The sequence below is a fragment of the Coregonus lavaretus genome (assembly GCF_964263955.1).
Source record: "Coregonus lavaretus genome assembly, chromosome: 35".
Taxonomy (NCBI): domain Eukaryota; kingdom Metazoa; phylum Chordata; class Actinopteri; order Salmoniformes; family Salmonidae; genus Coregonus; species Coregonus lavaretus.
The window spans coordinates 1989336-2014335 of NC_140022.1; the positions used below are offsets into that span (position 1 = coordinate 1989336).

Genomic DNA, 25000 nt, shown 5'->3' on the forward strand with positions numbered 1-25000 from the left:
AGAAAACCTTACCGATGTCAACTAGATTGAATCATTGATTCTATCGATGTATGACATACACCGGTAAACATCTGAGTGGTACAGCCATCCCACTGGGCACACACGTCAATTCAACAACTATTCCACGTTGGTTCAGACGTAATTTCATTGAAATTACGTGGAAACAAAGTTGATTCAATCAGCGTGTGCCCAGTGGGATACTGCTATACACTGCCGAGCAGACGAATCAAGACTTGAAGCTACAGATAGAGAAGAGGAGACGCTCTGAACTATCCTCCTGAGAACAAGAAACTACTACTACTACTACTATTACTATTTCTACTACTACTACACTGCTACTACTACTACTACTACTACTACTACTACTACTACTACTACTACTGCTGCTACTATTACTACTACTACTACTACTACTACTACTACTACTACTACTACTACTACTGATACTACTACTGCAATTACTTCTACTGCTACTGCTACTACTACTACTGCTACTACTACTACTACTACTACTACTACTGCTGCTGCTACTACTACTGCTACTACTGCTACTACTACTACTACTACTACTACTACTACTACTACTACTACTGCTTCTACTACTACTACTACTACTGCTACTACTACTACTACTGCTACTACTACTGCTAGGATGTTGTAAGTTAAGTTCCAGCCTCCATATAGTAACATGACACTCCTCTGGGTCTACCTCCTCCTCCTCTCCTCAGGCCAGACGACTGAGAAGAAACTAAACTCAGACATTCTCCAGACTGACTCCATCAATTACACCTTACAGGCCCCTTGAAATACAGTATGATTAAAGAGTTGGACAAAATGAAAACAGGTATCAGTTGAAAGTCTAAACCTCCCTCCCTCATCCTCCCTCTTATCCCCTCCCCCTTCCCATAGCCATCCAGCCATCCAAAGCAGGCCTAACTACAAGGCCTTCAGAAAGTATTCATACCCCTTGACTTATTCCACATTTTGTTGTTTCAGCCTGAATTCAAAATGGATTAAATACATTTTAAAAATGCACCCATCTACACACAATTCCCCATAATGAGAAAGTGAAGACATGTTTTTAATTTTCTTTGCCAATTTATTTAAAATGAAATACAGAAATATCGAATTTACATAAGTATTCACACCCCTGAGTCAATACATGTTAGAATCATGGCAGCGATTACAGCTGAGCCTTTCTGGGTAAGTCTCTAAGAGCTTTGCACACCTGGATTGCACAATATTTGCACATTATTCTTTTTACAATTCAACAAGCTCTGTCAAGTTGGTTGTTGATCATGGCAAGACAGCCATTTTCAAGTCTTGCCATAGATTTTCAAGCCAATTTAAGTCAAAACTGTAACTAGGCCACTCAGGAACATGTCATGTTGTCTTGGTAAGCAACTCCAGTGTATATTTGGCCTTGTGTTTAAGGTTATTATCCTGCTGAAAGGTGAATTTGTCTTCCAGTGTCTGTTGGAAAGCAGAATGAACCAGGTTTTCCTCTAGGATTTTGCCTGTGCTTAGCTCTATTCCGTTTATTTTTATCCTAAAAAACTCCCTAGTCCTTGCCAATGACAAGCATACCCATAACATGATGCAGCCACCACCCTGCTTGAAAATATGAAGAGTGGTACTCAGTGATGTGTTGTGTTGTGTTGGATTTGCCCCAAACATAACACTTTGCATTCAGGACATGAAGTTAATTTCTTTGCCACCTTTATTGCAGTTTTACTTTAGTGCCTTATTGCAAACAGGATGCATGTTTAAGAATATTTTTTATTCTGTACAGGTTTCCTTCTTTTCACTCTGTCATTTAGGTTAATATTGGTTAGTATTGTGGAGTAACTACAATGTTCTTGATCAATCCTCCGTTTTTTTCCTATCACAGCCATTAAACTCTGTAACTGTTTTAAAGTAACCATTGACCTCATGGTGAAATCCCTGAGCGGTTTCCTTCCTCTCCGGCAACTGAGTTAGATAGGACGCCTGTATCTGTGTAGTGACACCATCCAAAGTGTAATTAATAACTTCACCATGCTCTTCACCATGCTTCTCTCTCTTTTTCTCGCTCTCTCTCTCTCCCCCCCACCTTTTCTTTCCCCCCCCCCCCCTCTTTTCTCTCTCTCTCTCTCTCTCGATATTCAATGTCTGCTTTTTATTGTATTTTTACCCATCTACCAATAGGTCCCCTTCTTTGCGAGGCAAAGTTGACACAACTTTGTGGTTAAATCTGTGTTTGAAATTAACTGCTCGACTGAGAGACCTTACAGATAGTTTTATTTGTGGGGTACAGAGATGAGGCAGTCATTCAAAAGTCATGTTAAACACTTTTATTGCACACAGAGTGAGTCCATGCAACTTATTATGTGACTTGTTAAGCACATTTTTACTCCTGAACTTATTTAGGCTTGCCATAACAATGGGGTTGAATACTTATTGACAGAAGACATTTCAGATTTCCATTTTTAATTAATTGGTAAACATTTCAAAAAAACATAATTCTACTTTGGCATTATGGGTTATTGTGTGTAGGCCAGTGACACAAAATAAAAATGTAATACATTTTAAATTCAGGCTGTAACACAACTGTCACGCCCTGGCTCTGGGGACTCTTAAATGTTGAGCCAGGGTTTGGATTTGCTATGTTTAGTTTTTCTATGTTTTTGTTCTAGATCGTTTGATCTATGTTGGCCAGGGTGGTTCCCAATCAGAGGCAGCTGTAGCTCGTTGTCTCTGATTGGGGACCATACTTAGGCAGCCTGTTTTGCACTAGTCTTTGTGGGATCTTGATCCGTAAAGGTTTGTTGTGTTATAACCTCAGGACTTCACGTATCGTTTGTTTGTTGTTTTTGTCGTTAAGTACGTTAATAAAAGTATGTACGCTTATCACGCTGCGCCTTGGTCCGTGTCTTCAGTCAACGATCGTGACAACAACAAAATGTGGGAAAAGTCAAGGGGTGTGAATACTTTCTGAAGGCACTGTAAGCCTGGAATCAAACCTCAATATTGCACCCCTATTCCATTTCAAGAGAGTGATATTCTGCTTGGTTTCCAGGCTAGGCCAGTAGTTCCATAGAATGAGATACTATAACTCATTTAATAGGATCTATGTGAGTAGTTGTACAGTAGAGTTCACAGGAAGGGAAGGCAGTCAGTGCATAACATCCTGGAATTCCCCCTATTCACACAACAGAGATGACATATTAACACTTAGCGTTGTAATTCCACCTATTCACGCAACAATAGAGATGAGATATTGACAGTCTGCTTTATTATCAGTCTGTAGGCATTCTCTAGCCTTATACAGACAGACAGATAGGACAGATAGGAGAGAGAGAGAAAAGAGAGGGGGGGGCAGAGAGAGAGAGAGATTGAGAGAGAGAGAGAGAGATTGAGAGAGAGAGAGAGAGAGAGATAGAGAGAGAGAGTGAAAGAGAGAGAAATAGATAGAGAAAAGACAAAGCTATCTACCTCCTTTTCTTAGCCATGTGTAGTGTAGAGAGTAAGCGAGGGAACGAGGGAGAGAGAGGGAGAAGAGACGCTGCAGTGCATGTCTGTACTGTTACTGTGCTGTGTCTGTAAGGAGGGCGTGGTGTCATCTCTCTCTCTCTCCCTCTCTCTTGCTCCCTCTCTCCACTGCTGCTTCCTGTGACCCACTTCCTCATCTCACCAACACCTAGGTAGCTGGCTGGCTTGTCAGGGCTACAACATGCTATTTAGGGGTTGAACAACGTGGCCACTATGTAACAGACCTCTCATTTTAAAGGCACAATCTGCAATTTCAACAGCCTGACCCTGCTCCACATTATCGTGTTGTAAACATATTTTTAAGCCATACAGATTTTGGGTTTTGATCAGGTAAGAGAGTTGTAGTAAGTTATATTCTTCAAGAACCAATTCGTTAGTACATATATGACCCTTTTCAGAAAGCTGGGCGTATGACGAACGTCACTGCTTCACAGGAGAGGCATTTTTCAAAATCAAAATGCATTATCGTTTTTCAGAAATGCCTTCTTGAACATGTGAACTTTAATGTGCCTTAATAACAAACTGGTATGTCATCTGTCAATATCAGGAACCTTCCTGCTAACCATGATTGGCTGAGATAATGGATGGGCTGGACATGCCGAGAGATTAGTTCTGATTGGTCTGGCATGTCGCAGGCTTCTGTCTATAACATGACCTGCTCAGATAATGCTTGCTACTGGGTTTTAAAAACAAGCTATAGCCACGGAAAAACTGCAAAAGAGTTGCTACTGCTCTCAACCACATTGCTGCCCTCAATTTAGCAGGCGCTATTGACAAAGATCAGTGGAGAAAAAGTTGTGATGGACTACTTTCTGGAGGACGATCGTGCCATGTTGACTCTCTCTGACTCTGAAAATGAATCAGATGATGAGGAAATCCCTGATTTAAGTAAAAACATTTTCATTGAACCAGACATTTGTAGAGTCTTCTGATGACAGCGATGGGGAAGAAATGGAGATCAACAGTGTTGTTGTCACGGAAGAAATTGACAGAGTTTTGAAATCAGTGGAATGCCCTGTGGAAGCCGAGTTTGATTGCAAATGCGGAGGGAGTCGAAAAGAGAACACAGAAGGCTGTTGTATAAAAGACTTGTCTCCGGATTACATCTTCAAACTAAGGGTAACCATGGCCGTGAAGCATTCATCCATGTATACGGGTAAGAGTCTAGCTATATTTTCAGATATGATACGTTTCTAAAGTAATTTTCATTGCAAGTTAAAGTGTACTGTTAGCTAGCTAGCTAATGTTAGCTGGCTGGCTCGCTAGCTAGCTACGTGTATGATATGTGTAGTAATATTGTTCATATCTCAGAAAGCCGTTTGCATTGCTACACTGAACAAAAATATAAATGTAACATGCAAAAATGTCAACGATTATAAGGAAATCAGTCAATTCAATCCAGTCGATCCAGAGCATCGCAAACATGCTCAATGGGTGACATGGGTGTATGCAGGCCATGGAGTTTCCTTCTTTTCACTCTGTCATTTAGGTTAGTATTGTGGAGTAACTCCAATGCTGTTGACCCATCCTCAGTTCTCTCCTATCACAGCCATTAAACTCTGTAACTGTTTTAAAGTCACCATTGGCATCATGGTGAAATCCCTGAGCGGTTTCCTTCCTCTCCAGCAACTGAGTTAGGAAAGACGCCTGTATCTTTGTAGTAACCGGGTGTATTGATACACCATCCAAAGAGTCATTAATAACTTCTCCATGCTCAAAGGGATATTCAATGTCTGCTTTTTTAAAATACACATCTACCAATAGGTGCCCTTCTTTGCGAGACATTGGAAAACCTCCCTGGTCTTTCACTGCTCGACTGAGGGACCTTACAGATAATTGTATGTGTGGGGTACAGAGATGAGCCAGTCATTGAAAAATCATGTTAAACACTATAACTGCAAACAGAGTGAGTCCATGCAACTTATTATGTGACTTGTTAAGCACATTTTTACTCCTGAACTTATTTAGGCTTGCCATAACAAAGGAGTTGAATAATTATTGACTCAAGATATTTCAGCTTTTCATTTGTAATTAATTTAAAAAAAAAAATCTAAACACAATTCCACTTTGACATTATGGGGTATTGTGTGTAGGCCAGTGCCCAAAACAATCTCAATTTAATCCATTTTAAATACGGGCTTTAACACAACAACATGTGGAAAAAGTCAAGGGGTGTGAATACTTTCTGAAGGCACTCTAAAGCATAAACAACACATCTTTTGATTATTTAATTTACCACCAACATGATTGGCACTACTTTTATTGATCTAACATTCTTTATAAAGTGTATTTTTACCTGGAGTTTTCCTTATTGTAGGCTACTACTTTCACCACTTTTAGTCTTGAAATATTTGGTTGTTTACTACACTACCTTACTCACTCCGTTTAGCACATGGCCTCACATGTGACTCCTTAAACAGATGGGTGGGGCTAAGGCTTAAGAGGGTGTGAACAATGCTGAATGGGTGTGAACAAAGAAGTGTAAAAACTTAACCAAAACTTTTCAAGGGCCATTTCTCAAAAGTGTATCAACTTTCAAAGTATTATTGCTTTCCCATTGTTATTTTATCCAATGTCAAAAACACCATTTCAAATTTTGGAACATAAAACCGAAAAGAGATGAGGGGTCACATATTACTGAAATGACCATTGAACAGCAGGAACTCTTATAGACTGTGCCTTTGAGAAAGCCAATCAGATTATCTACAGTGTATATCATGTACGGTAGGGCTCCTGAGCTGAGATCCCAAATGCTTGTTGATTCTCATGGATTAGATTACCGCTGTGAAAAACACAGTCATGCGTCATTCTGATTCACACAGGGTAGCCAATGACATGATGGCCAGAGTAGAGAGGAGAACTCATGGCTCTCTATGCTACACCATATTGCACTCTTGTGACCAGATCAAATGAGGATCATAGTGAAGTTAATCACATTTTACATTTACATTTTAGTCATTTAGCAGACGCTCTTATCCAGAGCAACTTACAGTTGGCCCCCCGTGGGAAACGAACCCACAACCCTGGCGTTGCAAGCGCCATGCTCTACCAACTGTGCTACACGGGGCCCCACCGCCTCTCCTCAAGTAGTAGTTTACACATGCTGTAAATAATCTTTAAACAATAACAGTAATGTAGTTCAATGTGGCTTATTCATCAACACTCAAACATAGCACTGTAAAGGTATGCCTACATGATTATGAAATGTATGACACTAACCCATCCTCTGGACAATGGACGTTGTATCAATCACTAGGGAGCATACTGGAGAGAAACACACATAGTTTAGTGCTAAATGACTCAAATGTCAAATGTGTATGAAAAAGTCCACACCTCCACCTCAGGGGCTGACTGGCCCTTTTAAGGCAATGTTGTCAAGAGCACAACTGATCCATGAACAATCTGTCCTTTCTGTCAAGAGCACAACTGATCCATGAACAATCTGTCCTTTCTGTCAAGAGCACAACTGATCCATGAACAATCTGTCCTTTCTGTCAAGAGCACAACTGATCCATGAACAATCTGTCCTTTCTGTCAAGAGCACCACTGATCCCTGAACAATCTGTCCTTTCTGTCAAGAGCACAACTGATCCATGAACAATCTGTCCTTTCTGTCAAGAGCACAACTGATCCATGAACAATCTGTCCTTTCTGTCAAGAGCACAACTGATCCATGAACAATCTGTCCTTTCTGTCAAGAGCACCACTGATCCCTGAACAATCTGTCCTTTCTGTCAAGAGCACAACTGATCCATGAACAATCTGTCCATTCTGTCAAGAGCATAACTGATCCATGAACAATCTGACCATTCTGTCAAGAGCACAACTGATCCATGAACAATCTGTCCATTCTGTCAAGAGCACAACTGATCCCTGAACAATCTGTCCTTTCTGTCAAGAGCACCACTGATCCATGAACAAGCTGTCCTTTCTGTCAAGAGCACAACTGATCCATGAACAATCTGTCCTTTCTGTCAAGAGTACAACTGATCCCTGAACACTCTGTCCTTTCTGTCAAGAGCATAACTGATCCCTGAACAATCTGTCCTTTCTGTCAAAAGCACAACTGATCCCTGAACAATCTGTCCTTTCTGTCAAGAGCACAACTGATCCATGAACAATCTGTCCATTCTGTCAAGAGCACAACTGATCCATGAACAATCTGTCCATTCTGTCAAGAGCATAACTGATCCCTGAACAATCTGTCCTTTCTGTCAAGAGCACAACTGATCCCTGAACAATCTGTCCTTTCTGTCAAGAGCACAACTGATCCCTGAACAATTTGTACTTTTTGTCAAGAGCACAACTGATCCGTGAACAATCTGTCCATTCTGTCAAGAGCACAACTGATCCGTGAACAATCTGTCCATTCTGTCAAGAGCACAACTGATCCGTGAACAATCTGTCCATTCTGTTCTTTAGGATGTATCCCTCAGGCCTCAGGGTGTCCTATTCACCTGGCTGACCTCTCAAAGAGCACCAGGAGTTTGTGTGTGTGTGTGTGCGTGCGCATGTGTGCTTGTGTTTGTGTGTGTGTGTACCTAGCCCCCCCTCAGGGTCAGTTGTCTTTAGTTTAGACAGGAGGAAATCATTAAGAAACCTTTCAGTTCAGAGAACTAAGAACTGAGGAACACCAGCAACAGCATTGCTGGTAGTGGATGGAACTAAGAACTGAGGAACACCAGCAACAGCATGCCTGGTACTAATGGAACACATGAATGAATGGCATACTGTAAACTACTGAAACTACTCTCTTCTGAGTTCTCCTTGAGTAGAATTCATAGTGAAACTACTCCCTTCTCAGGGCTAAGAGGCCAGGGGGTCAGGGAGCCACGGGGGGTCAGGTCAGGCCTTGATGCCTTTACATGCCCCTCCCCTCCCCTGTGGAGAAGCAGAGAGATGGTCTGGCCTGTCTGGGCTGGTTGTTTTTTATTTAATTTTTAACCTCTTAAGGATCGGACCCTTTTTTTCCAATTTCCGCCAAAAATGACATACCTAAATCTAAATGCCTGTAGCTCAGGATCTGAAGTAAGGATATGCATATTCTTGATACCATTTGAAAGGAAACGCTTTGAAGTTTGTGGAAATGTGAAATTAATGTAGGAGAATATAACACATTAGATCTGGTAAAAGATAATACAAACAAAAAAACATGTGTTTTCTATGTTATTTTTTTGTTCCATCATCTTTGAAATGCAAGAGAAAGGCCACAATATAATATTGCAGTTTAGGCGCAATTTCGATTTTGGCCACTAGATGGCAGCAGTGTGTGCGCAAAGTTTCAGATTGATCCAGTGAAGCGTTGCAATACTGGACTGTTTTGTATCAAGTCTGCCCAAATGTGCCGAATTGGTCAATTGATACATTTTCAAGTACATAACTATAGAGAACATACAAAAATGATATGGTAATGCAAAAATGTTAGTTTACACACTCCCAGGAATGTCATACATTTTAAATTGTTTATTTATTTTTATTTATTTTATATATATTTTTACCTTTATTTAACTAGGCAAGTCAGTTAAGAACAAATTCTTATTTACAATGACGGCCTACCCCGGCCAACGCTGGGTCAATTGTGCGCCACTCTATGGGACTCCCAATCACAGCCGGATTGTGATACAGCCTGGAATTTAACCAGGGTCTGTAGTGACGCCTCTAGCATTGAGATGCAGTGCCTTAGACCGCTGCGCCACTCGGGAGCAGCGGTCTAAGGCACTGCATCATTAGCTTATATACTAACTTACACACATCTAGATGGCCAGGCAAGATGGGTGTGGAGCCAGAGACTGCAGGGTTTCAAACTGTTGAACCCAGTTCCTACATTTGAATATATAAATGGATTTTATCAAACAAAACTATGCTACATTTTATCTCTGGGACCCTCAGGATGACAAATCAGAGCAACCCTATTGAATGTAAGTACATTATTTACCTTCAGAGGTGAATGTTTCAAACCAGTTGCCGTGATAAGTTTTTTGTTGCTGTGCACTCTCCTCAAACAATAGCATGGTATTTTTTCACTGTAATAGCTACTGTAAATTGGACAGTGCAGTTAGATTAACAAGAATTTAAGCTATCTGCCCATATAAGACATGTCTATGTCCTGGAAAGTTTGCTGTTACTTACAACAGTCATGCTAATCACATTAGCTCAACCGTCACGTATACAGGACACCGATCCCGTAGAGGTTAACCTTTATTTAACTAGGCAAGTCAGTTAAGAACAAATTCTTATATACAATGACGGCCTACCCTGGACGATGCTGGGCCAATTGTGCGCCGTCCAATGGGACTCCTAATCGAACCAGGGTCTGTAGTGACGCCTCTAGCACTGAGATGCAGTGCCTTAGACAGCTGCGCAACTCAGGAGGTTTCCCTGGCCGTGAGTCTAACTAACCCCAGCCTCACCACGCTCACAAATATCACCATTCAGCCTCAGCCTCAAACTAAACTGGTTTGGAAATACTAGTATGACAAGCCAGGTTACCCACCATCTCTGTGGAGATGGAGTTATAGAAGGCCGGGCCATCACCGACGATAAGGGTAATCATTGTATGAAACTTCAACTGGCTATGGCTAACTAAGCGTCAGTGTCAGCAAAGAGGTCCACTTCAGGCCAGAGTAGCTACATTTGAAAGTTATTTATTTTCTACACAGTCAAGTTATTTTTTGCAAACAGTTTGAGCACCTGCTAATAACCAACAAATTATTAAACTCAAAACATTTCAGATCAGATCAGTGGGCTAGAAATAGATAGAAATAAATAGTCTCTAGTCTAGATTCCCAGCCCCATTCATTTGCATTGGACAGTAAAGTCAGTGAGATGCATGCTTAACAGGCATAGAAATAGAATTAGGCCTACTAGAACAGGAATCCCCATTCAAGCCAATTGCAATGGCCTGAGGCTTTTTCCTGTTCTAGCTATTACATTTCTTTGAACACAGCATCCCAGAGAGCCAGGGATCAGTTTAACATCAACACTGGAGAGGAGCGATCCTCATCATCTGCCCTCAAATCCAGCCATTGACAATCGTCCCTTCATCCTGTTACTGGCTTGGTTTAGCCATGCTGCTGCCCAGTGTCAGCTAGCAGCCTGCCTCCCTACAGCCAAACCCAGACCACATCATCATCACTGCATCCATCCATCTACACCAGAGTTGGACTCTATCCCCCCCCCCTCCCTCTCTCGCTCTCTCTCTCACTCCCTCTCGCTCTCTCTCTCACTCCCTCTCGTTCTCTCTCTCGCTCTCTCCCTCTCTCTCTCTCACAAAATACTCCATGATGATTCACAGCAACAGCAGTACCACTACCATTTCTAGGCTACAACATCACCATCACATCTCAGCTAGTGGAATATGTGACTGTGTCTCCCTTTGCCTTACGTAACTAAACCATGGCTTGCATTACACTGACTGCCGTGGCTCCAGGAAGAGAGAGGGAGAGAGGGAGGGAGAAGAGAGAGAAAAGGGAAGAGAGGGAAGAGGGAAAAAGCCAGGGTGGATGACTGAAATGAATTTTAAAGATGGAGTCTTGTGTTTCCCCTTCATTTAGCCTGAGGCTTTATAATGTTGTTTAGTTCAGTGGAAATAGAAGGGGAGGTTATGGGAATGAATCCACGTTATGCTGCTTTGCAGGAACCATTTTCAGACAGCCTATAGATGCATAAGGTCAGAGCAAGATACCTACCATTCACTATCTACTACACCATATGATGTAAAAGGGCCATCAAATAATACATAGAACAACAATATATCCAAATCAACATCTAGCCTATTCAGTTCTATGGGCTTGCAGTCCCTCCAATTGAGGCCACTGTGTTTCTTCCCAAATGCATCCATCCATAGAACAATTTTCTGTGTTTAATCATCATCCTAACTGACATAATTACCAGCGATATACTATCTATCCATGACTTCATATTCGGACTGTAATTGTGTAATGTCCATTTCCATATAAATTCATGATTAATGCTAGGACGAGCTGTGCTGTAAAGGGTGGGCTTGCTCTAGCGGTGGATGATGTGTGTCAACAATATTCTACTGCATTCTGAGAACGATATTCAACATTCCATATTTATTCCATAAACTTCCATAATAGAATGTTGCGTTTTACGCATTCCTACCACAGCTATATAAGATGCAGGCTAGGTCACTAACAAGAGATGATGATGATGATGTGGAGGATACTGCCACTGGTACCACTGCCCATTCCAATGCAGACTACACGCCCCTCTGTGGCATGACTTCTCCGGAGCGCAGAAATTCTACATCAAATTATTTGAAAAAACTGTCAAGGGAAAAATACCCACAGCTGTGAAACACCAAACAGCTAATAATGGGTTTGTGTGGGCGTAAATTCCTATTTTCGATTCGTTATAACATATTCTCAATATCAGGGCCAGCTCAGTGCAATGCAGGTGTGCGCATGCATCCGTGTGACACATTTCAATGTGGAAGAGATTCGAGTGTGGGCTCGGGCGCCGAGAAAACCGAGGCGTGCGCGTCCTTACGACTTGAACGCACTGCGATGCCTCGGAATGAATGCAATATAAACACTAATCCCACACATTGCAGAAGCAGACGCAACTCTATAACAAAGCGTACAATTTAGACATTTTAGTCATGGTAGTAGGCTACTTACGCACTGCCTCCTTTTTGGGATCTAGACCGCTGGCGGTCTGTTGGATCCTCCCAATTTTATTCTGCAGAACCCAGACCCTCTGGTTGGTGGACATGATCTCGTTCTCCAGCTCCTGAAATAGGGAGCAGGCATGTTTGGCCAGGTCGGAGAGCTGCCGCAAGGTCCGGGAGAGCACCACATTATTGATGGAGCACAGATCCTCAATGTTGAGCGAGCCTTCGTCATTTGGAATAGGTAGCCTGCACAGTAACTGAGGTTCCACAATCCTTTTGGCAAATGGCATTTTGATCAACCGCAAAAATTATCCAAAATCCCTCCTAGAAAAAGCTGACAAAAAATATCCAAGAAAAAAACTGTCGTTCTTCGGGCGCTCTTCCGTCCCTCGTCCCCTCCTCTCCTCAATCCAAAGTTCCAAATGTCTCCTTCAGACCCTCCATCCTTTCGTTGCTGAGATCTTACTCCGTCCGTCCTCCCGAAGCGTGGCGCAGCCTGCCTGCATATAAGGATCCGCGCTGCCCCAATGATCGTGGGTTGCCTCCGTGGCCTCCCCGGTCCTAGTTTTTCATTGCTCCAGAGTAGAGGGTGAGGGCTTTAAAGGAAGAGAACACAAAAACCCGGAGTGGTGTCCTCATGAACCGGAGCAGGATTCAGGAATAGGGGTAGGCTCCTCAAGCGGCAGTAGCCTGCCTAGTGCGTTGAGCGCCAAATCAACAGTGAAGCGCGTGCTGCATACTTGCGTTTGCTATTACAGTCTTAATGGGAAGAGCAGCGTATGAAAAATAGAAGGCTGGAATATAATCAGATCTTTGTCTTTGAGAAAAGATTCAGGTGATCTTATCTTTAGATGCATTGCCGAGGTCAAGATCATATAAACTGTATGACAAAATAAAAGTCCAAAGGAATAAGGCCCAATACCTACAAAAGTATATTATTTAAAGAACTGACAGACAATACCAATTAATCATTTACATTTATGATAAAACACAGGTTCATTGTTCCTATGTTATAAAACAAGATATGCCACACCTTTCTCAGTTCATCGGCCTTCTTTCAGAACCACTGTTTAAAGCGACAATCAGCAGTATAAACAATAACAAAACAGACTCCGCGCCCCCCTTTCGGTAAAAAGCTGTGGGATGTGTCTGGAGAAATGGAACCACTCTCAAATGCATAGACAGAACTATGGATGCAAGGACTGACCATCTATGATATCAACACTATAGTTTTAACAATGTTTTGAGGCTATATAGAGTTTGTTTACATTTACTTTGTTTACAAACATTGGAGTAAAACAAGCTTATATTTGCGTTCTGATGGGGTACGACAGTTGAACTAAGCTCATGAGGCATTTATAAGTTATATTCTTCAAGAATCAATGGGTACATATAATTAATTTGTAAGTCCAAAAATGGATGTAGCATCTGCTGATTGGCCGTTTAACACAGCCCTGTTAACCCCTGTGAGGCCTGGTGCTGTATAGTAGTCCTAATCTCAGACACATTCAAGTTAAATGAATGGATGTGATTCAAGTTCACTCAATGGGGGTTTCCTGGGCGTTCATTCATATTTTTGCTGAACAAGTGTTTCACTTAATCCATACTGTTGTTGTCAGAATCATTCAGAGGGCCTCAGCCTAAGCTCTGTCTATGTGGTGAGGGTCCCCACCCATGTATTAGAACAGAACTGCTAAGTTAGCAAAGCTGAGGGACAGGGTCTAGAAATGATCTGCAGTGGTTCAGTGTCCGGTCTCATACAAAGCTGGGTTGAATTCTTTGGGAAACAGAAAGTTGCTTTCAGATATTACAGTCGTTGTTGTTCATGTTGAGATGTTGTGGGATGTTAGCATCTTTCGACCGTCTTTAATAACCTTTTACTGCAGTGGGCTAAATCAGGGTCACAGAGGGATTCTTGGTAGTCTTAAACAAATCTACATTGAAACAAAAGTATACACCTCACACACATGGTTATGGGCTTAAAAAAAGAAGACACCTGTATCATGTCAGATATAGAGTTGAAATGTATTCCATTTTCAGTTTGCATCCCAATATTACACTTTATATACATCACAGAAGACTGAAATATAACAAAACTCTTTGACATAGAAACACCGGATTTTCAGTGTAGAAATAAAAGATCCCAGAAATGTTCCATATGCACCAAAACCTTATTTTTCCTCAAATTCTGGGCAAAAATGTGTGTACATCCCTGTTAGTGAGCATTTCTCCTTTGCCAAGATAATCCCATCCACCTGACAGGTGTGGCATATCAAGAAGCTGATTAAACAGCATGATCATTACACAGATGCACCTTGTGCTGGGGACAATAAAAGGCCACTCTAAATTTGGTAGTTTTGTCACACAACACAATGCCACAGATGTCTCAAGTTTTGAGGGAGCGTGCAATTGGCATGCTGACTGCAGGGATGTCCACCAGAGCTGTTGCCAGAGAACTGAATGTTCATTTCTCTACCATAAGCCGCCTCCAACGTTGTTTTAGAGAATTTGGCACGTCCAACTGGCCTCACAACCTCAGATCACGTGTATGGCGTCGTGTGGGCGAGCGGTTTGCTGATGTCAACTTTGTGAACAGAGTGCCCTATGGTGGCGGTGGGGTTATTGTATGGGCAGGCATAAGCTGCGGACAACAAACACAATTGCATTTTATCGATGGCAATTTGAATGCACAGAAATACTGTGACGAGATCTGAGGCCCATTGTAATGCCAGTATCATACTTCTGCGGTAGGCTCTAAATAAATAATTATTTAATAAACAAATTCTGAACAATATGAATAACATTCCCCCCATGAGCCCACTAGGTCACCTGACTGCCGGAAAGGGATACAGTGCTAATTTGAGGGTATTTTCATCCATATAGGGTATACACACTCCTGAGTGGTGCAGTGGTCTAAGGCACTGCATCGCAGTGCTAACTGTGCCACTAGAGATCCTGGTTAGAATCCAGGCTCTGTCGCAGCCGGCCGCGACCGGGAGACTCATGGGCGGTGCACAATTGGCCCAGGGTAGGGGAGGGAATGGCCGGCAGGGATGTAGCTCAGTTGATAGAGCATGGCGTTTGCAACGCCAGGGTTGTGGGTTCGATTCCCACGGGGGGGCAGTATAAAAAAAATTATTCACTAACTGTAAGTCGCTCTGGATAAGAGCGTCTGCTAAATGACTGAAATGTAACTGTTTAGAACTGAGACCATCATCCTTTATAATCGCTTATTATTAGTCAAACGTTTGGAATAATTCCATTCCATCTTTCCCCATTAAAGGCTACAGTATCTTCCTACATTTCTATGAACTGGATAAGATATGTAGCACTGGACACTAAGTAGCCACACATAGGCTACACACTGTCTGATAAAGGTATTCCTGGAATACATGTTAGTAACGTCAGAACACGATGAAGAGGTCAGGCAGACAGAGAGAGAGGCTGATTCTTGTGTCACACGCTGTGATTATAGAGCAGCCCCCTCTTGTGGCAGATCTCGTAACTTCATCTTCCTGGAATCAATCACATGCAGCATCACTAACGGAGGACTCTCTCTCTCTCTCTCTGTCTCTCTCTCGCTCTCTCACTCTCTCTCTCTCGCTCTCTCTCTCTCTTTCGCTCTCTCTCTCTCTCTCTCTCTCTCTCTCTCTCTCTCTCTCTCTCTCTCACTCAAACACACACACACGCACGACACACACACACACGCACTGATTTGGTCTACTAAGAAATCAGGGTGTTGTCTGAGTTGCAATGATATCAAACAGCTACATAATGACAATGACCCAAAAATAGTAATTTCCTGAAAGGACATTAAAAGGGATGGTTTACGATGTTATTGCTCAGCCTGTCAGTCATGACAACAGAAGATGAATCTCTGGTGTAACAGTGAGAAGTGAGGGAACTCTGCGTGTTTTAGCCTGTTTTAGTCACTGACACTTGATATTGGGGTTATACAGACTGTGCCCCAAATGACACCCTATTCTCTATAAAGTGCACTAATTTTGACCAGGGCTCATAGTGCTCTGGTCAAAAGTAACCTAGTGCACTAAATAGGATATAGGGTGTCATTAGGGAGGCAACCAGAGGCAGCCACTGACACCTGATCCTGGGGTAGATAGGGAGGGAGTGATACGTTTGTGTGGGCGATGCACTGAAAGCTTGAACAGGTGGAAAAGTATCCTTCCATCACGACCTAGGGCCACACAGGAAGTGACTCTATGATGCTGGAGGTCAGTCAGGTAAGAAATAAACACCCATGTGACTTGTTGGTCTCTAGGTAACACCTTTTAGCTGTTTCATCTCTCTGGATACTCATGCAAGACACATTCAGTTCAAAATAAACACAACTGCGTTTTGAGGCAAAGAGATAAAAAAAAAAAAATAGTGTATTGACAAAATACAAAAACTCCATTAGATGTTTGGTTTCAGTAGACCAATAAAATGAACACCAAACCATATGATGATATAGTGACATACATCTAAAATGAGTGAGTTAAACAAGATGGAACAACCCCCAGTCCCTTTCTAGCCGTTCTCATGCTGATTCACTAACTGAGAAATAAATACAATACTGGGGACTGCAGGTTCTGGTGTCCGATATCTGTTATCATATTGTGGTAATAACAAGTTTAATACTCAACTTTGCCCTGATCTGATCGATTGTTATCTCCCTTTAGGGCCCAGAGGTGCATGTCTTGCAGTTTCCATTCTGCCTGTAACAGTCCTGGATCTGATAAGGTTTTTACTAGAAGCAAGACGCTAATCATGAAGTGTTGTTTCTTTTAAATCATGTTCCTCTGGTGAAGTACAGCTAAGGACACAGGAAACCAAACAGTTGGGATTTGATCTGTTAAAAACGAGTTTCCTTCCCTGTGTTAATAAAGTATTTCCTTACAAATGATCTATTAAAGGCTTATTGATTAACAATAAATATAAAGTATTTTTGTTAAGTATTATAAAGTATCTATGTTTTGGAAAAGCATTTGCAGTGGTACATTTGAGATGACTAACTGTTAAAAATCTAAACATTTGTACAGTCGTTTTACTGCATGGAACAGAGCTAATAAATGCTAAGCTTGGTTGGAGTTCCTTTTAGCCTGCATCCCAAATGGCACCCTATTCCCCACATAGTGCACTATGGGCCCTGGTCAAAAGTAGTGCACTATATAGGGAATAGGGTGACATTTGGGAGAAAGCCTTAATTTATGTTTTTATGGCCATACAGTATTTATGTACTTTAGTGCAGCTGGACCAGCAGATCAAGGTTATCAAACCTAGCTGCTATCAGCTGTCTCAATAAACTTCTAGTAGTGCTGGTAGCTGTGTGTTGTATAGTTGGGATCGCTGGATTCAGTCGCTGGATGCTTTATTCTTGAGCTGATGGTCAGGGGGCCGGAACATCATTTTCTAATAATTTGTGGACTGCAAATTGACCGCAAGAAGCCCAAACAGATATCATATTTGAATAAAACATAATCATTTCAAACCTTGCTTACATGTGTATAAGATCACATATATCTCTCTATTATGCGTGGGGATACTTTGGAAAAGATATCCAAAATTTAAATCACTTGGAGCTGATTTGCTGGTGTTTTGACAGTCTTTTATGTAAAAAAATAAATCTAATAATAAAACTAATAATTGGCTCAGAGAACTTGGGGGGTCAAATAAAATCACTAATTTGGCTCGCGGGCCGCCAGTTGGGGAACCCTGCAGTATGGATTGTTTTTGTCTATATTTATTGTCATGTGTTCAATGTGTTTTCACTATGTGCTGCAAAATGAATTGCCCCCTGGGGGATAATAAACTCCACTCTACTCTACTCTACTCTACACTACTCTACTCTACTCTACTCTACTCTACTCTACTCTACTCTACACTACTCTACTCTACTCTACTCTACTCTACTCTACTCTACACTACTCTACTCTACTCTACTCTACTCTACTCTACTCTACTCTACTCTACACTACTCTACACTACTCTACTCTACTCTACTCTACTCTACTCTACTCTACACTACTCTACTCTACACTACTCTACTCTACTCTACTCTACTCTACACTACTCTACTCTACTCTACTCTACTCTACTCTACTCTACACTACTCTACTCTACTCTACTCTACTCTACTCTACTCTACTCTACACTACTCTACTCTACTCTACTCTACTCTACTCTACACTACTCTACACTACACTACTCTACACTACTCTACACTACTCTACTCTACTCTACACTACTCTACACTACACTACTCTACTCTACACTTCACTACACTACACTACACTACTCTACTCTACACTACTCTACTCTACTCTACACTACTCTACACTACTCTACTCTACTCTACACTACTCTACTCTACTCTACACTACTCTACACTACACTTCACTACACTACTCTACTCTACTCTACACTACTCTACTCTACTCTACACTACTCTACTCTACACTACTCTACTCTACACTACTCTACTCTACACTACTCTACTCTACACTACTCTACACTACTCTACTCTACACTACACTACTCTACTCTACTCTACTCTACTCTACTCTACTCTACACTACTCTACTCTACTCTACACTACTCTACTCTACACTACACTACTCTACTCTACTCTACACTACTCTACTCTACACTACTCTACTCTACACTACTCTACTCTACTCTACTCTACACTACTCTACTCTACACTACTCTACTCTACTCTACTGTACTCTACTCTACACTAGTGCGAAGGGTTGGGCACGCACACGCACACACACACACACACACACACACACCTCAAACATGTACATTGTTCACTGTCTCAGCGGAGAAGTTACAGTAAGATTTAGAAACTGTCAGTAACTTCAAAACAATGTTATAGTTCTAGAACAAAGGCAATGTCTGAGATAGTACCCCGTCTACCGTGTGATAGCTGGCTGGCCCACTGACGTACACTGTACCCTTCTATCAACCAATCTGTGTACGAAGGACAAGATACACCCTGGAGTTATGACTCTGACCAAAGGGCGAAGACAGCCCTTAGAGTTAGATATAACTGAATAAGAAACTCTCAGTGTGGCCATCTGGGATATTCAGACAGGATGTCTATGACCAGGCTTCTTCTAGTGGGGCTGATTGCTGTGACCTGTGTGGCTACACAGTCAGACTTAGAGAGAAGGGCACAGGAGTTTTTGGACAGGTTTGATGGGAACGCTACTCATCTCATGTATCAGTATTCCCTGGCATCATGGGCGTACAACACAGATATCTCCCAGGAGAATTTAGACAAACTGGTGAGTATTCTGGTAGATTAAAGTGATGCTAATGAAAGGCAGAATTCAAAGCCATCTTCGGAGACCCCTTATTTGACCACCAAGACTGGGGGACCACAAGACTGAATTGAGAAACCCGGTGGATCTATGGTTCTGGTTTTGAACAATGTTAATAATGGTATATTGCTGTCATTTTTGGATTGGTAGGCTACATTGCAACACATAACTCCAGACAGACAACTATTTATTTTCCATTGTCTATTGTATGGTATTGTTAATATTATGAATCTAATGTAATTTCTGTCAACATTTTGTTATGGTTTCAGGGTGTACAGAGTGTAATCTGGGGAGAATACTACAGCAAAGTATCCAAGGAGTCTGAGAACTTTCCAATCGATCAGATCAGTGATCCATTGATCAAACTCCAGCTGACTTCACTCCAGGACAAGGGCTCTGGGGCCCTGTCCGCAGACAAAGTCGCACATGTAAGACGCAGTCTTTTACTGCTGTCTTTGATATTTATTTTCTTGATTTGAATTATTTAACCATTTAAAAGCACAATTCACCAACATGTGGGTACAATGCATTTCAAATCATTTACTATAGCACTGAGAAGAGAAAGGACTTATTTCCATTGTGGTCCTCTTTGTGTTCACATGTAAGAGCTTTTCTTTCTGTCCGCATTTCATCTGTTTGTCTGACTGGTCTTCTGTTATAATATAACCAAAATAACCAATGTAAATCTGTACGAAGGCCAAATACTCACGGGAACAGGCTAGTCAATCATTGTAATAACACAACATAACATAACTGGTTTGTGTTGCTGTTGTTGTATTTCCTGTCAGCTGAACAAAGTGATGAATGAGATGAGCTCCCTCTACAGTACAGGCACGGTGTGCAGGAAAGACGACCCCTTCAACTGTCAAACTTTGGAACCAGGTGAAGGCTGACTCCCAAATGGCACCAGTAGGGCTCTGGTTAAAAGCAGGGCACTATGTAATAATTTGGGTGCCATTTACAAAGTACCAACTGTCAGCTCAGCTGTGGCAACCTTACTTTACGACCGACTGCCACCTATAATGGACGTCCAAGGTCATAACTGTCTCAAATGGCACCCTATTCCCTATATAGTACACTACTTTTGACCCTATATAGCGCACTACTTTTGACCCTATATAGTACACTGCTTTTGACTCTATATAGTACACTACTTTTGACCCTATATAGTACACTACTTTTGACTCTATATAGTACACTACTTTTGACCCTATATAGTACACTAATTTTGACTCTATATAGTACACTACTTTTGAACCTATATAGTACTCTACTTTTGACCCTATATAGTACACTACTTTTGACCCTATATAGTACTCTACTTTTGACCCTATATAGTACACTACTTTTGACTCTATATAGTACACTACTTTTGACCCTATATAGTACACTATCTTTGACCCTATATAGTACACTACTTTTGACCCTATATAGTACACTACTTTTGACTCTATATAGTACACTACTTTTGACCCTATATAGTACTCTACTTTTGACCCTATATATAGTACACTACTTTTGACCCTATATAGTACTCTACTTTTGACTCTATATAGTACACTACTTTTGACCCTATATAGTACACTACTTTTGACTCTATATAGTACACTACTTTTGACCCCATATAGTACTCTACTTTTGACCCTATATAGTACACTACTTTTGACCCTATATAGTACTCTACTTTTGACCTTATATAGTACACTACTTTTGACCCTATATAGTACTCTACTTTTGACCCTATATAGTACACTACTTTTGACTCTATATAGTACACTACTTTTGACCCTATATAGTACACTATTTTTGACCCTATATAGTACACTACTTTTGACCCTATATAGTACACTACTTTTGACTCTATATAGTACACTACTTTTGACCCTATATAGTACTCTACTTTTGACCCTATATAGTACACTACTTTTGACCCTATATAGTACTCTACTTTTGACCCTATATAGTACACTACTTTTGACTCTATATAGTACACTACTTTTGACCCTATATAGTACACTATCTTTGACCCTATATAGTACACTACTTTTGACCCTATATAGTACACTACTTTTGACTCTATATAGTACACTACTTTTGACCCTATATAGTACTCTACTTTTGACCCTATATATAGTACACTACTTTTGACCCTATATAGTACTCTACTTTTGACTCTATATAGTACACTACTTTTGACCCTATATAGTACACTACTTTTGACTCTATATAGTACACTACTTTTGACCCTATATAGTACTCTACTTTTGACCCTATATAGTACACTACTTTTGACCCTATATAGTACTCTACTTTTGACCTTATATAGTACACTACTTTTGACCCTATATAGTACTCTACTTTTGACCCTATATAGTACACTACTTTTGACTCTATATAGTACACTACTTTTGACCCTATATAGTACACTATTTTTGACCCTATATAGTACACTACTTTTGACCCTATATAGTACACTACTTTTGACTCTATATAGTACACTACTTTTGACCCTATATAGTACTCTACTTTTGACCCTATATAGTACACTACTTTTGACCCGATATAGTACTCTACTTTTGACTCTATATAGTACACTACTTTTGACCCTATATAGTACACTACTTTTGACTCTATATAGTACACTACTTTTGACCCTATATAGTACTCTACTTTTGACTCTATATAGTACACTACTTTTGACCCTATATAGTACTCTACTTTTGACTCTATATAGTACACTACTTTTGACACTATATAGTACACTACTTTTGACCCTATATAGTACACTACTTTTGACTCTATATAGTACACTACTTTTGACCCTATATAGTACTCTACTTTTGACTCTATATAGTACACTACTTTTGACCCTATATAGTACTCTACTTTTGACCCTATATAGTACACTACTTTTGACCCTATATTTTGCTCTACGTTTGACACTACTAGGGCCCTGGTCAAAAGTAGAGTACTATATAGGGTCAAAAGTAGAGTCCTATATAGGGTCAAAAGTAGTGTACTATATAAGGGTCAAAAGTAGTGCACTATATAGGGTCAAAAATAGAGTACTATATAGGGTCAAAAGTAGAGTACTATATAGGGTCAAAAGTAGAGTACTATATAGGGTCAAAAGTAGTGTACTATATAGGGTCAAAAGTAGTGTACTATATAGGGTCAAAAGTAGTGCACTATATAGGGTCAAAAATAGAGTACTATATAGGGTCAAAAGTAGAGTACTATATAGGGTCAAAAGTAGTGTACTATATAGGGTCAAAAATAGAGTACTATATAGGGTCAAAAGTAGTGTACTATATAGGGTCAAAAGTAGTGTACTATATAGGGTCAAAAGTAGTGTACTATATAGGGTCAAAAGTAGAGTACTATATAGGGTCAAAAGTAGAGTACTATATAGGGTCAAAAGTAGTGTACTATATAGGGTCAAAAATAGAGTACTATATAGGGTCAAAAGTAGAGTACTATATAGGGTCAAAAGTAGTGTACTATATAGAGTCAAAAGTAGTGTACTATATAGGGTCAAAAGTAGAGTACTATATAGGGTCAAAAGTAGTGTACTATATAGGGTCAAAAGTAGTGTACTATATAGGGTCAAAAGTAGTGTACTATATAGGGTCAAAAGTAGTGCACTATATAGGGTCAAAAGTAGTGCACTATATAGGGTCAAAAGTAGTGTACTATATAGGGTCAAAAGTAGAGTACTATATAGGGTCCAAAGTAGTGTACTATATAGGGTCAAAAGTAGTGTACTATATAGGGTCAAAGGTAGTGTACTATATAGGGTCAAAAGTAGTGCACTATATATGGTCAAAAGTAGTGTACTATATAGGGTCAAAAGTAGAGTACTATATAGGGTAAAAAGTAGTGTACTATATAGGGTCAAAAGTAGAGTACTATATAGGGTCAAAAGTAGTGTACTATATAGGGTCAAAAGTAGTGTACTATATAGGGTCAAAAGTAGAGTACTATATAGGGTCAAAAGTAGTGTACTATATAGGGTCAAAAGTAGAGTACTATATAGGGTCAAAAGTAGTGTACTATATAGGGTCAAAAGTAGTGTACTATATAGGGTCAAAAATAGTGTACTATATAGGGTCAAAAGTAGTGTACTATATAGAGTCAAAAGTAGTGTACTATATAGAGTCAAAAGTAGTGTACTAAATAGATTCAAAAGTAGTGTACTATATAGAGTCAAAAGTAGTGTACTATATAGGGTCAAAAATAGTGTACTATATAGGGTCAAAAGTAGTGTACTATATAGGGTCAAAAGTAGAGTACTATATAGGGTCAAAAGTAGTGTACTCTATAGGGTCAAAAGTAGTGTACTATATAGGGTCAAAAGTAGTGTACTATATAGGGTCAAAAGTAGTGCACTATATAGGGTCAAAAGTAGTGCACTATATAGGGTCAAAAGTAGTGTACTATATAGGGTCAAAAGTAGAGTACTATATAGGGTCAAAAGTAGTGTACTATATAGGGTCAAAAGTAGTGTACTATATAGGGTCAAAAGTAGTGTACTATATAGGGTCAAAAGTAGTGCACTATATATGTTCAAAAGTAGTGTACTATATAGGGTCAAAAGTAGAGTACTATATAGGGTAAAAAGTAGTGTACTATATAGGGTCAAAAGTAGAGTACTATATAGGGTCAAAAGTAGTGTACTATATAGGGTCAAAAGTAGTGTACTATATAGGGTCAAAAGTAGAGTACTATATAGGGTCAAAAGTAGTGTACTATATAGGGTCAAAAGTAGAGTACTATATAGGGTCAAAAGTAGTGTACTATATAGGGTCAAAAGTAGTGTACTATATAGGGTCAAAAATAGTGTACTATATAGGGTCAAAAGTAGTGTACTATATAGAGTCAAAAGTAGTGTACTATATAGGGTCAAAAGTAGTGTACTATATAGAGTCAAAAGTAGTGTACTAAATAGATTCAAAAGTAGTGTACTATATAGAGTCAAAAGTAGTGTACTATATAGGGTCAAAAGTAGTGTACTATATAGGGTCAAAAATAGTGTACTATATAAGGTCAAAAGTAGTGTACTATATAGGGTCAAAAGTAGTGTACTATATAGTCAAAAGTAGTGTACTATATAGGGTCAAAAGTAGTGTACTATATAGGGTCAAAAATAGTGTACTATATAGGGTCAAACGTAGTGTACTATATAGGGTCATTAGGAGTGTACTATATAGTCAAAAGTAGTGTACTATATAGGGTCAAAAGTAGTGTACTATATAGGGTCAAAAATAGTGTACTATATAGGGTCAAACGTAGTGTACTATATAGGGTCATTAGGAGTGTACTAAATTGTGTACCAGTGGGATGCAGACCCTAGACTTCTATAAAACTGTATGTCTCAAGACAACTAGTCACTCTGTCAGATACTGCAACAACAAAAAGCCCTGCCGAAAAAAGGCCCTAATTCTGAAGGAATAGTATTTATTGTAAAATGTGTCTCCTCAGCTTCAGGAGGTGGTGCTTGGTTGTCTTG

The 25000-nt window shown here is 40.2% G+C and overlaps 2 protein-coding genes across 2 annotated transcripts in view; one reads left to right on the forward strand and one right to left on the reverse strand.

The window, feature by feature from the left end:
- Nucleotides 1-12456, reverse strand: part of LOC311109506 (actin remodeling regulator NHS-like) — a gene marked incomplete at both ends in the record, with an annotated part of 78086 nt that extends 65630 nt beyond the window's left edge. The window contains one exon of the mRNA XM_084152425.1: nt 12178-12456. Coding sequence (XP_084008551.1) covers nt 12178-12456 — 279 coding nt within the window. The remainder of the gene's footprint in view (nt 1-12177) is intronic.
- Nucleotides 12457-19263: 6807 nt separating this feature from the next.
- Nucleotides 19264-25000, forward strand: part of LOC311109610 (angiotensin-converting enzyme 2-like) — a gene marked incomplete at both ends in the record, with an annotated part of 20283 nt that continues 14546 nt past the window's right edge. The window contains 3 exons of the mRNA XM_084152539.1: nt 19264-19455; nt 19761-19919; nt 20280-20373. Coding sequence (XP_084008665.1) covers nt 19264-19455; nt 19761-19919; nt 20280-20373 — 445 coding nt within the window. The remainder of the gene's footprint in view (nt 19456-19760; nt 19920-20279; nt 20374-25000) is intronic.